At 42.0% G+C, this 15,393-nt stretch overlaps 1 protein-coding gene across 3 annotated transcripts in view; it reads right to left on the bottom strand.

The window, feature by feature from the left end:
• rbpjb (recombination signal binding protein for immunoglobulin kappa J region b) overlaps positions 1–15,393 on the bottom strand; it is a 39,813-nt gene that overhangs the window by 6,634 nt on the left and 17,786 nt on the right. For all 3 annotated transcript variants that reach the window (XM_061669282.1, XM_061669281.1, XM_061669283.1), the window contains exons 2-5: positions 4,817–4,855; positions 2,626–2,721; positions 1,470–1,635; positions 1,054–1,228 (exon numbers count right to left, since the gene is read on the bottom strand). In XM_061669282.1, coding sequence (XP_061525266.1) covers positions 1,054–1,228; positions 1,470–1,635; positions 2,626–2,721; positions 4,817–4,855 — 476 coding nt within the window. The remainder of the gene's footprint in view (positions 1–1,053; positions 1,229–1,469; positions 1,636–2,625; positions 2,722–4,816; positions 4,856–15,393) is intronic.

Here is a 15,393-nt window from a genome sequence, read left to right as displayed (position 1 = left end):
TTTTTCCCCCTCAATCAGGCCCATTGAGTATTAACATTATCAAAAGTCCTGTAGTATTTTTAGTATTAGTATTTGCCCTATTTTCCTAAATTGGTTAATGAAACCGTATTGTTTCATTGATCATGAAATAAATGGTTCATTTATTAATTGTAAAAATAAATGTATATATATATATATATATATATTTTTTTTTTAAAAGTAAAATACTGTTTTGAAAATATTTGAAATTATTCTAAAAATGTTTAACCAAGTCAATTTAATCGAACTTACAAAGAGATTGAATTATTTTAAAAATGTAATTATTGAAACCAACTAACAAATTCAACGTTCTATTTTATCCAAAATTGGTTGTATTTTTGTATTTAAATTGAAATCAAATTTAAATTTAAAACCAACACTGCAAATGAAGTTAATGTTATTATTTATACTCCAATTGTTGAATTAAAATGAAAACAAATTTAGCTGAAAATTTTAGATTTTATTAAATATACAGTAATTATGAAAATAAAAATGAGAATGAATTATTGGTATTATTGAAATGAACTACTTTCCATACAGATTCAAGATTTTATTTTACGAAATTGGTTAACTCTATAACCAATTTATTTGAATAAATTACTTTATTAAATTAATTTGAATACATTTGCATTTATTGATTGGATTACATGGCCAATTATAATTAAAAAACTAGATTATTAGAACATTTTACATATACATTTTGTATTTACCTAAATAACTGCTTGATTAATTAAATTATTGCATTATTACTAATTATAATTTATAAAAAAACACTCATACACGTTTTAACTTTTTTTTTTTTTTTTTAACCACCAAAACTACAAATGACCTGACCCATGTGTCCCTTTTGAAAATCAAATATGGCCCTTGAGCACAAAAAATGGCCCAACTCCGGGTTCCACCATGACCCCACGACCACGACCCCCTGCTTCTAAAGCAGCTGTGTTAACAGTGAGAGATAAGCGTCGAAAAAAATAGCCTGTGAACGTTGCAGGTGCCCTGCTTGTGACATAACTAAATGACCGCACTACTTACAGTCGGCATTTTTCAGGGACTGTTTCTTTTTGGAGGGCTTGGAGATGACCTTGATCCTCTTGCTGAGGAAGACACCGATGTCGGCGCTGTTGCCGTAGAACATCTTGACAGACAACATGAAGTGCTTTCTCTTGTCGGAGTCCGATATGTACAAGGTTTTGGCAGTGCAATAGTTCTGGGGATGGGAGATGGTGGAGGACGAGGTGATTCATATGAGCGTGGGGCATGAAAAACAATGTAAAGTGGTACCATGAGTTACGATTTTAATTTGTTCCGCGACCAAGCTCGTAACTCAATTAAATACCGGTATATTGAATCAATTCTCCCCACTAAAAGGCCACAAATCCGTTCCAGCCCCCAAGCGACGTCCCGTAACTCGAGGTACCAGTGCAATGGGGCGCAGGCGGGCGTCGTACCTTCCCCTCTAAATTAAGCTGCTGCATTTCCTGGTCGCTGTTGCCGATGCCGATGAAGGCGCACGGCTGCGACTCCTGCTCGGAGCAGCCGTCCCGCTCCATCTGCTCCTTCTTTTTTTTCCAGCCGCTGCCCATCAGGTACACACAAGGGGGAGGGCAGAAGAACCTGGAAACACGAGCAAAGGCCAATCAAATTCAAAACCTGTTAACTGACTGATCAGTTACTGTTGTACATCTGCATTGTCATCATTTCCCCAAAAGAAGAAAAACTGTTTTATTGCACTTTCCTAAAGAGAAGACACTATGTTGCAGTCTCCTAAAACAAAGACGAACTAATGATGCTCCACTTTTCTGCAAAGAAAATATTCAAGTTCTTTAATATTTTTATTTTCATTTCATGGTATACATTAATTTATTTCAGAATTTACAGTTTGGATTTGTTTTGTTTTCATTTAAATGTTTCATCTTTTCCCCTTACTCAGTGAAAAAGTAATTTTCCCTCGCACGATTAAAATGTGGTAAACTGTCGAAATTTCCCCCTTTTCCACAAATCCAACATATTTTTGTTATCTATGTTTTAATCACGTGAAACAGATATACATGTGCAAATTAAGTAAATTCAAAGGAATTTTTTTCCCCAGTGCTGTGCCTAATATGTACCAAACTGGGATTTGTAGCATAGCAATCATACAGTTACAACGCTGCAATGTATATGGTTTCACAGTTCTAAGTGGCCCTCCAAGGCCAACCCTAACTATGACGTTAAATACAATTTGGACAGCCCTAGCTTGTGAGACCAGAGTGCACTGCACCTTAGCCACCAGTAGAGGGCAAACAAGCACCAACAGTGAGGGAAACAAACCCACTTCTTTTCATAAACGTGTGACACTCGCAATCTTTGACTCATTAGCATTCTTTAAATACTTTTGAGAACTTGTCCTTTAAATACTTCTCATGTAACATCAGCTGTATTCTTCATTGGTCATAATAAATCCCCATCCCGAAGCTGAACTTTGAACTCGGACTCTCCCGAGGCCATCTCCGCCGCTGATTTACAGAGCACCAATCTGATGATTGGCCAAGGAAAACAGGCCTCTACGAGCCCGGACAGTTGCAAAAAAGTCAGGAGGGGAAAAGCCGCAGAGCGAGCGTTCACCTTTTCTCGTTGCCGTAGGATTTTTGTGCGACCTTTGCGTGCAGGATCATGACGGTTTGGTCCCCTCGCTCCTTCAGGTAATTCCTCATGGCTTCTCTGGAACAGCAACACACGGGTGGAGGGGTATATTTAGGGGTTTAACTATTCATATATACAATTTATTTATTTATTTTTAAATGGGCTGGGGGTGTCTACTATCAGCGGTGGGTTTTGCTCCTTTATCCCAGCGTGTGGGTTCACTGTACAAAGTAACATGCGTGCATATTTTACTCAGGTTGACCCCCTTTAACGCCTCCGCACCCAAAAAAAGCTACACTTGCTCCCTCCAGCTGGGTCCATTCGAGGCTGGAGATGACGGGTGGGGGTGCGCGGAGCTGAACCGTTGATGACCGGCTAGGAAGGGGTGCGGGGGGGGGGGAAGGAGACGGAGTTTGAGATGACGCGCGCAATGCGCCCCTCGTCCATGCACAGATGTCAGTGACACCTGACACGCTCGTGCTTCCCACTCTGCCTCGCAACACCAAGCCGCACACTCGGGTTAGACGGGGCCTTTGTTATGGTAACCAAGAGGCCCCTCACAGTGTGTGGGAGGGGCCCTTTATTTATATATATATATATATATATATATATATATATATATATATATAAATATATATATAAGAGGGGGAAGGCTGAGGGAGATTAAGGTTGAAATTTACAGCCTTGCAATTAGGCAATTACACTACAGTGAACCCCTGTTTATTGAATTCCAGACCAAGGGGAAAGAGAGAAACAATATTTTTAAAAACTGTAAAAAGACAAAAACAAAAAAATATATACACACACACAAAATGTTAAAATGTCAGTTATGTCAAGTTGTTAGTCTAAAAAGTGTTATATATTATATTTGAGTGCAATTTATGCCATTTAAGAAACATTTTTGAACAATATTTAAACGCAAATTTTATCACAACGGTGATAGTGTTTCAGTACGTTTTGCATAACTTGCCGTTGTCTGCAAAATTCAGAACAAGTATTTGATTCATGAGTGGACCCATAAATTTCCTGGCATAAGTGCTCGTTTTCGTCACCTTCCCTTCTAAGTCATTAAGCCGGCCAATAAATGAACAGCATGCGATTGCTTGTGCTCTTCTAACCATAGAGGAGGGCTGGCCGCAGCGATGTTGTTGATGTCAGCGACGCACAATGGCGGGGGTGCACTTAAAACTACGGAAGCTGATATTTAAAGAAAATAAATAAATTAATCCTCCTGACAAATCAATGAATTGATGAAATTAATTAATCACCCAGGCCTTCCCTATGGTGTCACTTTACAAATGCAAATGAACATTTAATATTGTTATTACTAGCTCATCAGATTTCTTTACATAGTTAAATATTGAGATGTAAAGCGATCCCGGTAATGGCCATAAATGCCACCAGAATTTAGTCTAGTTTCATTTCATAGAAATAATCCAATGTTAAGAGCAACTACATGGGCCTGTTCCAGACCCAACAGCACAGCCTCTCTATTACACAATTTAGCTTTCACTCACAGCGGGTTTTTATATATTACTGTCACCCGCGATGACATTTTTAGTGCCGACATCCACCTCGCTTCACCCTGTAAAAACATTTGAATGGATTCAAAGCCTCACGTGCGGCAGCAATCACGGGAAACCGAATACGTCGTCACGAGACAGGGCCGGCGGAGGCTCTGTCATCCTTACAAGCGGCCAAGCGCTGCTCATACTGCAGCGTTTTAATCAAATTCTGATAGGGAAACAAAGATTTGCAGTGATTTGAAATACGGCAAGCTGAACAGGAGCAGCGTCACAGTACGCACTGAAATACACATCCAGGTAATTTGTCTCCAAGGCCATGGATTCACTTCTGACGCCTCATTTTCAGTCAGGCGGCAGCTCGGGCAGCTAAAAGACTTGAGCGCTGCAGGGGCTTTTTAGGGGAAGCCCCGTCAGGACTGCAAACACAATGCCCGACATTTGTACTGCCAGTGAGCCTGCATGTGCATGCACACATTCCCCTTACAGTATCTCTCTCTCGCTCTCTCTCTCTCTCTCTCTCTCGCTCTCAAACATGGACACACACAAGGAAACCACAAATTTTAAGTAAAAAAAATTAACTCAAGTAAAACAGTGCTATAAAAAAAAACTAAAACAAATGGGAGTGTGTGTGTGTGTGTGTGTCTCACCTGGTAAGCCGCTGTGGCTGAGGGCGCTCCCCAAACTTCCTGAAGCGAGAAGACACAATGGCATGCTGCTATTAAAAAAGACCAGAGATGTCTCATCTAAGAAAATGCAATGTGACAACTGAGTGCGAGCACGTTTGTTAACGCTGCTCAAAAGTAGGATTACATGCATGATCCAAATCACACTCCATTTCACCGTGACAATACTTTTGTCTTTGAGTATGACAACTCTCTGCTCTACCATTGGAGGTGCATGCCATCAACAAGCAAACAGTGTTTCCCCTCCCCCACTGGGTCGCGATGTTGGTAACGAGAAAGAGACGCCAAGGAAAGATGAGAGAGCCACGATTGGTTGGAATCCCTGTAAAATGAGGGCGATCGATAAGGTTCCCACAGTGAAGCACGCATGCCTTCGCAAGCTAATTGAACCGGAGGACTACTTGCCCAAGTGCTGCTTATTGTGAAGTGAGCTGAATTCACTGTCACCATACAGTGCTCGTATCGCAAGTCTGCGCTATTTCAAACGGCAGAACAATGGCTTGTATCTCGAAAAAGTTGAGTCACTCTTATCTCGAGGCACCACTGTACTTCCTTTATACCAATTATTGTACTACTTTATTATTGTACTACTATGTTGCGACGTTTTGTCTTTTCAGAAAGAGCACAAAAAAAAACTGCAACGAGGTTATCGGTATGCATGTACCCTGCCCGCTTAAGAGGATACAACGCAGGAAGCCACAATAGGCAGAGTTGCAAACTTTCTGCAACAGCAGTTTTTCCAGGTATAAACCTCAGTCCAATTTGCCTGACACACTGCATCAACTCCAGAAATATTCTAAATAGTCTAATGACAAGATCTGTGTTAGCTTGAGGGCAGCCCTCCACGCTACGCCTTTGTAGATGTTGCGTTACAGCAGAAAACGAAACGATTACTGAATCCCTGAGGGCTTTAAGGTGCTTGAGAATGTACAGTCTGATTCAAAAACGTATATATAAATGTATAAATAAATAAAAATCAACAGCGACACTAAATGCCTGACTCAGAATGGGAGCCCAGTAAGAGGGCACGGCTCTTAACTGAAACACGTATGAGGGAGAACAAAACTCATATTCTGGCCTCCCTCCACTGGCTGCCTGTGCACTTAAGAATTCATTTTAAGACTCAGTTGTTTGTTTTCAATTCTCGAAATGGTCTTGGCCCTACCTTACCTCTTAGCTGCTCCATCCCTACATGCCTGCCCGCTGCCTCAGGTCAGCTGACCAGCTACTCTTGGAGGTACCGAAGTGCAAGCAGGCTGAGGCTGAATTGGGAAAATAAAGCCTATGTGATTGTGTTTCACATGCGTAATGACGCTGGTAGCTGGTAAGATCTGGACTAAAAAAAACATTTTTAGCTGAAAGACTGTTGAGGCTCAGAGAAGGAGAAGCGTTGTGGCCTGTAAGAAAGTGTCTGGTTTCCTAGCCCGAGGGCTGATAGCAGATCCTCATAGTGGCGGCACACCTCATTATCAACACGCCTCTCCCGTTCTGTGATAGCAACGGGGCCAGTTCTGTGACCGTGACACCAACCTCATCAGAAAATCTGAATGAAATGGCTGATACTAATATGGCCGATACACTGGTCATTTTTGACGACACAAGGTGGATCAGTGAAAATATCATCAAGCCTTATGTGATGAAGGTGCTGAAGTGAAGGGACGGAGGCTTTTGTTCAACACGCCAGGTCTCGCCATGCAAAATGGTCATTGTAGCCTGCGAGTGACCAGCTGAAGAATACCTGCGCACTGATGTCACACGGGTTACATAAAGAATTAAGTCAAAATACTCCTGTAGACTCACTTCCTCAGCAGCGTTACACCATGCTGTTTATGGCCAGCTATGGCAAGCTGTTTGACCATTTATTCAATATTCTACTAGTGCGCTGAATTTTCCATGCATTGGTACGCTCCCATCTTTTGGTCACACACTTAATCATTGAGAAGAAAAAGAAGTCACAATGAGGGCAGCCAAGTTGGGGCACTAAAGTCTTATCCGATGCAAACGAGCCAGATGAGAGGAATGACAATTCCAGAGGTTGGAAAGACGGTAACCAGGGCGACGGCTAAGTGTGCCTGGGCTGGCGCCGCGCTTGGCACGGCGATCTGGCGTGTGTGTCCCGTGCGTGCCCACCCATGCAGCAACCACAGCAGCGCACCTACAGAAAATACTCCGCAATCTTGCCTCTTTGCCAGCTATTCATGAATAGGAGAGTGGGAACGAGAACGGCAACATTTCAAGGAAGACGAGCCGATTGAGGAGACATTGATCTACTGGAGGATCTTAACATTAAGTGTGCTCACAGTACATTGAGCAATTTAATAACAGTTACGTGGCATTGTACCAGCTATTGCAGTGCAGTAGATGACTTGTACAAACTAGTCTATAGTTTGTACAAGCCATCTAATGCACTGCAATATGGCCAGTTCAAAGAGCAATTTTGCGGCTAAAATAAAAACACATTGTACTTGGCTGCTACTTTGAATACAATGTTAGAGAATATGATTCATTTTGAATGCCCGCTATAGGTAAAAAAAAAATCCATGATATGGTGAGACTAATAGTACTACCCCCTAACACATTTTAAACACATTGTAAATGTATTTGAAAACATATATTGATGAATAAAATATAGAAAATACTGTGTGTGTGTGTGTGTGTGTGTGTGTGTGTGTGTGGGCGTGAGCTGTGGTTAATTTTAATTTAAAGTAACTCATCCTTGAGATTTTATACCATCAAATTCAAACTTTGGGTGTTTCATCTTAATATGTAGTTATTACAAGCTTTTTATTTCGTTGAACGCTGTTGCCGTGGCGACGCAGTATACTTGTCGTTTCACTGTGACAACAAAAGCTGCTTTAACTTGACCACAGATGCGCATATCTTTTCTAAACATCACACACTTGAGAGTCTACATTGTACTGCATTTTGATTTGATTTTGAAAAATCCAATTGCTTAGTTTCACTTTATGTACATACAGAGCACGTTCAATGGAAATTATTTCCACAAACATTTAAATATAATACAGAGAGCTGTAATTGCAATACCGTGATAACAGTATTTTTGCTCACGGTTATCATACAGTCGGCATCTGATACCGGCCCATGCCTAGTCAAGAATGACCATTAAGTGTCTAAAAGCATCCAAATACGGCAACGGACCAGAGAGGTCAAGTAAACTAGAAAATGGGCACTTTCTAGTAACACAGAATCACCAGATGTTTCATGTTTTTTTTTCCACTTTACAGCCTCTGTAAATGAAACAAAAAAAAAAAAAAAAAAAAAAAAAAAAAAAAAAGAAATGACCGCAGCAGAGGAAGGAGATGGTAATATCAGACGACGAGCCTTGATGAGGATCCAAACGGGGAGTTAAGTGTCACACGAACAGACGCGCTTAGCCAAGCGCGTTCAATGACTGCTGATGAGCAGTCTGACCCTTCTGGCTAACTGAGTGCAGATGGCCGAGGTCTGGAAGCTGGCCTGAGATGCCCCGCTTGGCAGCTAAAACCAAGGGCAGGGACTCTGCTCGCTTGTGCTCGTGTGCGCGTGTGTATTTGGGTGGGTCACAGTCTGAACTTACACATGCACACAAGGCACCAGCTCCATCTGGCTTTGACATGGGAGACCTTAATGACAGAGGCAGAAAAGCCAAAGAAAGGCCTCCCCATTCTCCCTCCCCCTCATTTTCCTCCTCTGCAACGCTCTCCCTCTTGACCGCACTCTCCATATGGTCTCTGGACAGACTTTTGAAGAGGTACTCTTGGCCTGGCACACGGTCAACGTGGCACCAACCAGACGCATTAACAGCGCACTGCGGCACAGAGGCCGGAAGACACTAATAATAATACGAAGTCGAGTCATGAAGTTTCCAACGGGTGCTGGACTCACCCAAGACTTCTAGGGGATGCTTTCGGGAAGCAGCGTCTGGATAAATCAAAATGGACACGTGCTGTCCGACTGTCACCTGAACACGTTTAGGTTGAACCTCAAGGCCAGACATATAACCAAGTGGTCAACAGCGGCTCCTACATGAGTGCGCTCAACGGGGCTCATTCACCAATGTGTAGAGATGTTCTTCCTCTGCGTACAAGTTGAGCGCATACGCAAAATCGCCGCCGGTTTCGTGATTATGTTGATGAATCTCAATTCATTCTAAATGACTCGCTCGTGCCAGCGGTGCACCAATCTGGATAAACCGCATCCCCGTTTCCCTATCAAAGGGCATCCGTTCGACACATCTCAGCCAATGAGTGAAGGTTGAAAGCTGCGAGACATGGCCCCGAAACATTTCCAACTTTCTTAAATCTCTTATTTTCAAAAGGGTTGTATCATCGGAAAGCTTTCCAACCACAGAAACTGACAGCATACAATAATCATGTTAAATCATTTTTCATCAATTACAAAATTAAACTAGAGAATGCTACACACAACACACACATAAAAAATTAAGAGCCAAGAATGGAAAAAAAAAAAAAAAAACAACACTGAACAGCTTGTTAAAATAGTAAGGGATATATATATATATATATATATATATATATATATATAGCAGAGCGGCATTTGTAGTTGATAAAATACATGAAATTAGCCTTGGAAGCGATAGAAAATATATAAAACATGCCACTCCAAGTTACGTTACAAGCAAGTCAGCGGTAAATTTGAGGAAATGTTCAAAATAGATAGCACACCTTAGCTTAGTGTGTACTTAATCGATACGAATCAAGTACAAACATATTGATGAATCACAGATTAGTGCGTCAAACGTGCATACGCACGATTTAAGATCAAATCTGTGCCTTTGCACGGTTAGTGAATGAGGCCCATTGTGTTTTACCTTTTCCAACATTTAATAAATGGCTGAAAAGTGCACCAATGAATGAGGTGCTCCTTCCCAACATACAAGAGCATTACAGCAACCAAGTATATTATTAAACAATCATGAAAAGCAGACGCTATAAAACACAGATTTTTGCAATGTAGCGTGGATTTCCGCTTCACATGTAGATATATTCCACAAAAATAAAGAAAATCTTTTTCATTATCTGCAATTTAGCCGGGCCACCGTAGATTAGCCGCGCTACAACAGGGGAATACTGTACGCTCACAGGGCTTTGAAAAATGCAGAGGAGCTAAAACAGCGTTACAAGGTAACAACCTGTAGTAATGCAGCATTTTTAGCTTAGACCACCAATGACTTTCCAAACTTGTAAAAGACAAACTGAACAGTGAAGGTGGTGAGCTTATAAAATGGGCAAAATATGTGGGCACAAGGAGTGGCTGGGGTTTAAGGGTTGAGATAGGTCATGTGTTCGGAGGTGGTTGGGCTGTCAAGAAAGAGAAAAGTGGGGGGATGAAGCACAGAGGCCTTGAACCCTGAATGAACCAGACTTTTCCCGCTTCTCACTCGCGGCTGAGCTGATGACTCACTGCTGGAACCAGAGCGCACCCGGGGGGATGGCTCACCGGGGGAGAAAAATCGACCGCAGCACCACCGTTGCGAGTGTGTTTTGGCTCCGGGAAAAGATTCAACAAGCTCACGGGCCGCTACGAGGATGTGGCTAATGGGCCACTGAAACATTTTGCAGTGGCCGCAAGCTATTGACACTTCCATCTTTCAAAAGTGTGGAAAAAAAAAGAGAACAGAGTCAAGTACATCAAAGTGCAGAAATTCTACATTCCAAGAAATCGTCAGTTGATCATCTGGGAAGTTTGCCATCAATTATTGATGCATTATTAGTCACAGTGAAATATTCCAAGAACCTATATTGTCCTAGCAATTAAACATTAACAACCTTGTTTGTACAAAAGAAGATAAAAGACTGAGACACTCGTAAAGACGAGGAGCCTCAGGCTCAGGGCTCAACCTCTTCACGTTCAAAAGCACCAGTGAACTGAAACGACAGCCCAGTCATTCTTGTTGAGAAGCATGAGCACGTTTACAGGCAGAGGCACTGAGGCGCTCATTTTGCCAGCCTGGGGAATCTCAGTCCATTCATATTCCAGCACACTGTCGCCTCTTTTACACAGAAATCACAAAAAACTGCCCGTACAGCCTGAGCTGGCAAAAGAAGAGACACTCTGTACTCAAGTAAAAGCACAGACACTTGTGAAAACTCTGCATATCAAATAATTTCCCAATCAACTTGCATTATGCACGTACTGAGAAGACTTTTTTTTTTTTTTTTTAAATAAACAAAGTTAGCTAGCAGCAGCTCGACTTTTACACAATCAAAACAGTGTTGCCATAGCTTTGCCAACGTTCTTACTGACTGGCAAAGAAAAGAAAAAAAATAATTCACCACGATTCACTCTTGAAGTCAAACATCGAACAATTCTCTTCCCCCTGCACACGACCTAGCCCTTGCCCAGACCATCATCACCCATTGATGACTAACATGTTTTTAGCCTGAAAAAGAACTGAAGATAACTCAAGACCGAGCAGTTGGTGTGTTGTAAACTGAGTTTGCCAGTGTCAGAACGAGTGCGGTGGCCTCGGTTGAGTCTCCGGCAAAAACATCACAAGCGCTATTTGCAAAACAGCTCGGACTTTCACTACAGTGTATACACAGTTATTTTTTCCCCCGGCATATTGTACGGCTGACAACAAATGTCGCCGCCGAGCCTCTGATGTAACACAGCGGTCCCCAACCACTGTGTGACATTCGGTACCAGGCCACAGGGCCTGAGCAAAAAAATATTGTATTGATTGTCGGTGTCTGAAGAACTAGGATTGTAACGATACATCAATGTTAAGATTTCAAATCGTATTTCAAATTCTATGCTAGTCCATCAAAAATATTGCTTGATGTGTAACCGGACTGCTGATGTAACAGACGGGCCGAGCACTCGCGGATTATTACAGAGTCACGTTTGTAAAGGTCGCAGGAAGCCTACCCTTAGCAGCTCATGAGCAAAGATTCTATGAAAGCAGCCAGCTCATTAGTACATGGTGCTCGAGTGTTATGGAAAGGTTCATGCACTTCTGACATTTGAATAATTCTCTCTGGAAATTAAGCAGGAGACAAACAGACATTTGCAGACATCCCAACACACATCTATGTGTGTGTTTATGTTTGTAAATTCACTGATGTGTGGTTTCAGTGTTGCCGTCAAGGTGGGGGTTTGTTGCACTTGCAAATTATTTCCCTTCAACAAGCCATCTTTCCTGAACAGTCACTTCAGTTAATAAGAAAACGAGTTCACCAGGCTAATCAGAAATGGTGTTGTCATGTGCAAATTGAGTTTTTGGAAAAACTCTGGAAGGGAAAGTGGAATATTTGGACATTTTCACTTAGGGGTGCAGTGTACTCACTTTTGTTGCCAGCGTTTTAGACATTAATGGCTGCGTGCGTGTGTTTGAGAACATGTGTACATGCAGAAAGGGCCTTGCGTAAAAATTTTCGAGAGTACATAAAACTGAGATAACCAACGGTTCGAGCTTCGGACAAGCAAAGTGCATTGTTCTTTTAACCACAATCAATGGAGTGTCCCACAAAATGACAGCCACGGCCGTTACTTCATTGTGATTGTAAGCGAGCGCCAGAAACCTCCTGACGTCAACAGCCACAGGAATGCCACCAGGCAGATTCTTCTGTGGAAACGGCGCAGCAGCCTTAGTTAAACAACCACACAATGCAGAGAAACATTCAGCGATAACAGTGCACCTTTCCTGGAAACCGAACGAGTCTTTCACACTGCTGTTTTCCTTGACTATTTTCTCTTTTTTTTTGAGAACTCCCTCATGTGCCCTTGTCTCGTTTTTAAGCCGAGAGGGAGAGTGTTGCCGGGGCGGGGGGCGGGGGCAGTGGTGGTCACGCTCAGGGTGATGTCCCCACAGGCTGACATGCAAAGTTCATGGCACAAGCTTACTCTACAGGGAGCAAAGGAAACACTGTTCATTGGTTATACGCAACAACATATTACATTTGCACAACACTATCATTGGGATAGCAAGTGATCAAAGTGGCCCAGTCGAACCCAACATATATTCATAATGGCTACAATTTATTGATATACTAAATACATTTGTCAGAGTAGACCGTGCCGGTGTCTGCTTCCGCGCCGTACTTAAATTAAGTTCAGGATGGTGTCTTTTAGGTGCATGAACATGTTCATGACTTGCGAGTTTTTGGAAGCATTTGTGGAAAACTGTCTGGGTCTTGTTGACTACGCAATTTCCATCACTGTTTTCAACCGGTTAACCAAAATGCTCCCATACTGCTAACTTAAATGACCTTGGACTCGGCGGGTCCGTAATTTCAGGGTTATTTGTAGCACCAGCCATGTTTATCGCTTTTCTCATGTAATCTAACTAGCATTAGCGGTAGCCACAGTTTTGCTCACTCTGGTCAAATGACCATCACCGAAAAATTCTAATAAAGTGGGAATGCGTTTTTCATTAATGCTTGTTTATTATATCCATAGTTAATTTTACATTATAACGTTACAAGGGACAAAAGATATTTAGGAAATTTCACCTGCACTGTCCAGTATCAAGGCATTTATTTCACAGTCGGACTGGTTAAATTTTTGGCTAAAAAGTTACCGAATCAATTTCAAGCCACAGAATCGTTTCAGATCATATGAACCACTATCTTCCTCGAATCAAATCGGCAACCAGCAATCGTGATACGGATCGTAGTTTAAACAAATAGGTAGCCCCCTATAATTGTGTCTAGATGATATCAGCAAAGCACCACTTTTGTCTAAATGAAACTCCTCCGCTCACTTTGACAGTTTATTGGCACAAAGATCCCACAAGATGGCAGCAAAGCACCAACTGTGTCGAAATGAAGCTCCTCAATTTACCTCAATACTGCTCCTTGGCACCACGATGACACGATGAAGCAGCAAAATATACTTTTAATTGCTTTGGCCTGAGCACAAATACAGCAAAATCATTTGTAGATGAGCGCAAACGGCTAACAATGAATATGCCATGGTTCACTGTACTGTAAAGAATAAAGAAAAAAAATCTGCCTAATAGCAGGAGTGCGAACTGTGAACTACAATATACACTGTACATGCATAACACCATGATCAACATTCTGAGAAGTGACAAAGCATTCCTTCCAGGGTGGCTACTGCAAGCCATCTTACCGCTTACCACTTCATTCTTATCTAGCGTGGCGATAGCGGCGGTTGCAGCTCGCCGTGGGAGGTGCAGTCGATTGGGGCTTTCCCGACACTGGGGATCCTGTGTTTCCTTTAGGGAGGTGCTTTTTTACCCCCAGCATGTCATGGTAGAAAGGGTTTTGTTGCACTTAGATGGTGCGCACGCGCCGCTGAGCGGCTTGAATATCAATCGGAAATATTAATGCATGAAAAACAATGACATGCCTTCAGCCATTTAAGTCTATTGGGCTTCGCTCACCTTTTCCGACGGCTTCTAAAAATACACGCCGCATCTCCATCAAGCAAATACATGAAATTTCAAGAATATGGCAAAATGCCTTAAAGAACCCTGGAAGTGAATTCAGAAATTTCTTTCCAAATACATTACACATTTTTGAAGATAATTGCTGAAAATGTGGAAAGACTGAAAAATATAGTTGTACTCATTTTCTAGTAGTACTGTATTATACTTTAAACCTTTTCATCTCTTCTATTTTCCTGATTTTTTGGACCTTTGTTCAAATTAGCAGTCATCTGGCGCAATTGTGAGGTGCACTTAGCTAGTTAGCGATGCCCATAACCTGAAAATATATCTCCTCCCTCCAGATCTGCTGGCATGGACACTTTAGAGCGCCTCGTCGTCGCAACTGGAAAAGCCCCGCAATGACCTGGATATAGGCCTTCCACTGGAGACTCTTCGGTGTGTCAAATTTACTTATTTTCACTTTACAAGGATTTTGAAATAAATTCATATTATTTTTACAAAATCGTTTTACCCTTTGTTCTAGAAAAAGATGACGACATTATTCAAAACAAGTTTTGCTCTGTTTATTCCCAATGTGTTTAATTTCTTCTGATACCAAACAAGCTTTGAAACTCTTTCCCCAGCAGTTGCATCAACTTCCATTCGAAATTAACTTTAGTTTGAAATAATCTGAAAAAAAAAAAGATAAATTGCCCAGCCTCACTGTGTACTTTCCAAAAGGATCATTGGCAATTGTTCTTTCCCACACAAAACAACCAGCCACTTCTGTGTGTGGTTGGACAGCCATAAATAACCATGAAAGAGGACAAAAACATAACGTGGGACAAAAATTTTGTCTGTTCGATGAAAACTGACAAATTCCAATCAAAACCAATACAACAAGTCGCTAAGTGCTTCCCCACCAATACTGAATGACAGGAAACGTTCATCATATGGGCAGAAACACTTTCGTGTTTTCTGAATGAAACATCCTGAATGTGGAGGGACAGCGGGGGCGAAAAGCTGAAGCCACCGTCTCTTGGCAAGTCGTCGCCAAAACGTCGGCCAGAGGAAACTCTTTTGGAAGAGGCCAATTTATGTAAGAAAGACGCAGAGGCGCTCCAAACCGAGCGTCAGCACAGAGGTATCCGCCGCCTGTGGCATTAGCGCTCGTTCTCCACTGTGT

This window comes from Phycodurus eques, chromosome 23, assembly GCF_024500275.1.
Source record: "Phycodurus eques isolate BA_2022a chromosome 23, UOR_Pequ_1.1, whole genome shotgun sequence".
NCBI lineage: Eukaryota > Metazoa > Chordata > Actinopteri > Syngnathiformes > Syngnathidae > Phycodurus > Phycodurus eques.
Note: the sequence above shows the minus strand (reverse complement) of the source record. Positions and strands in the feature narration are given on the sequence as shown.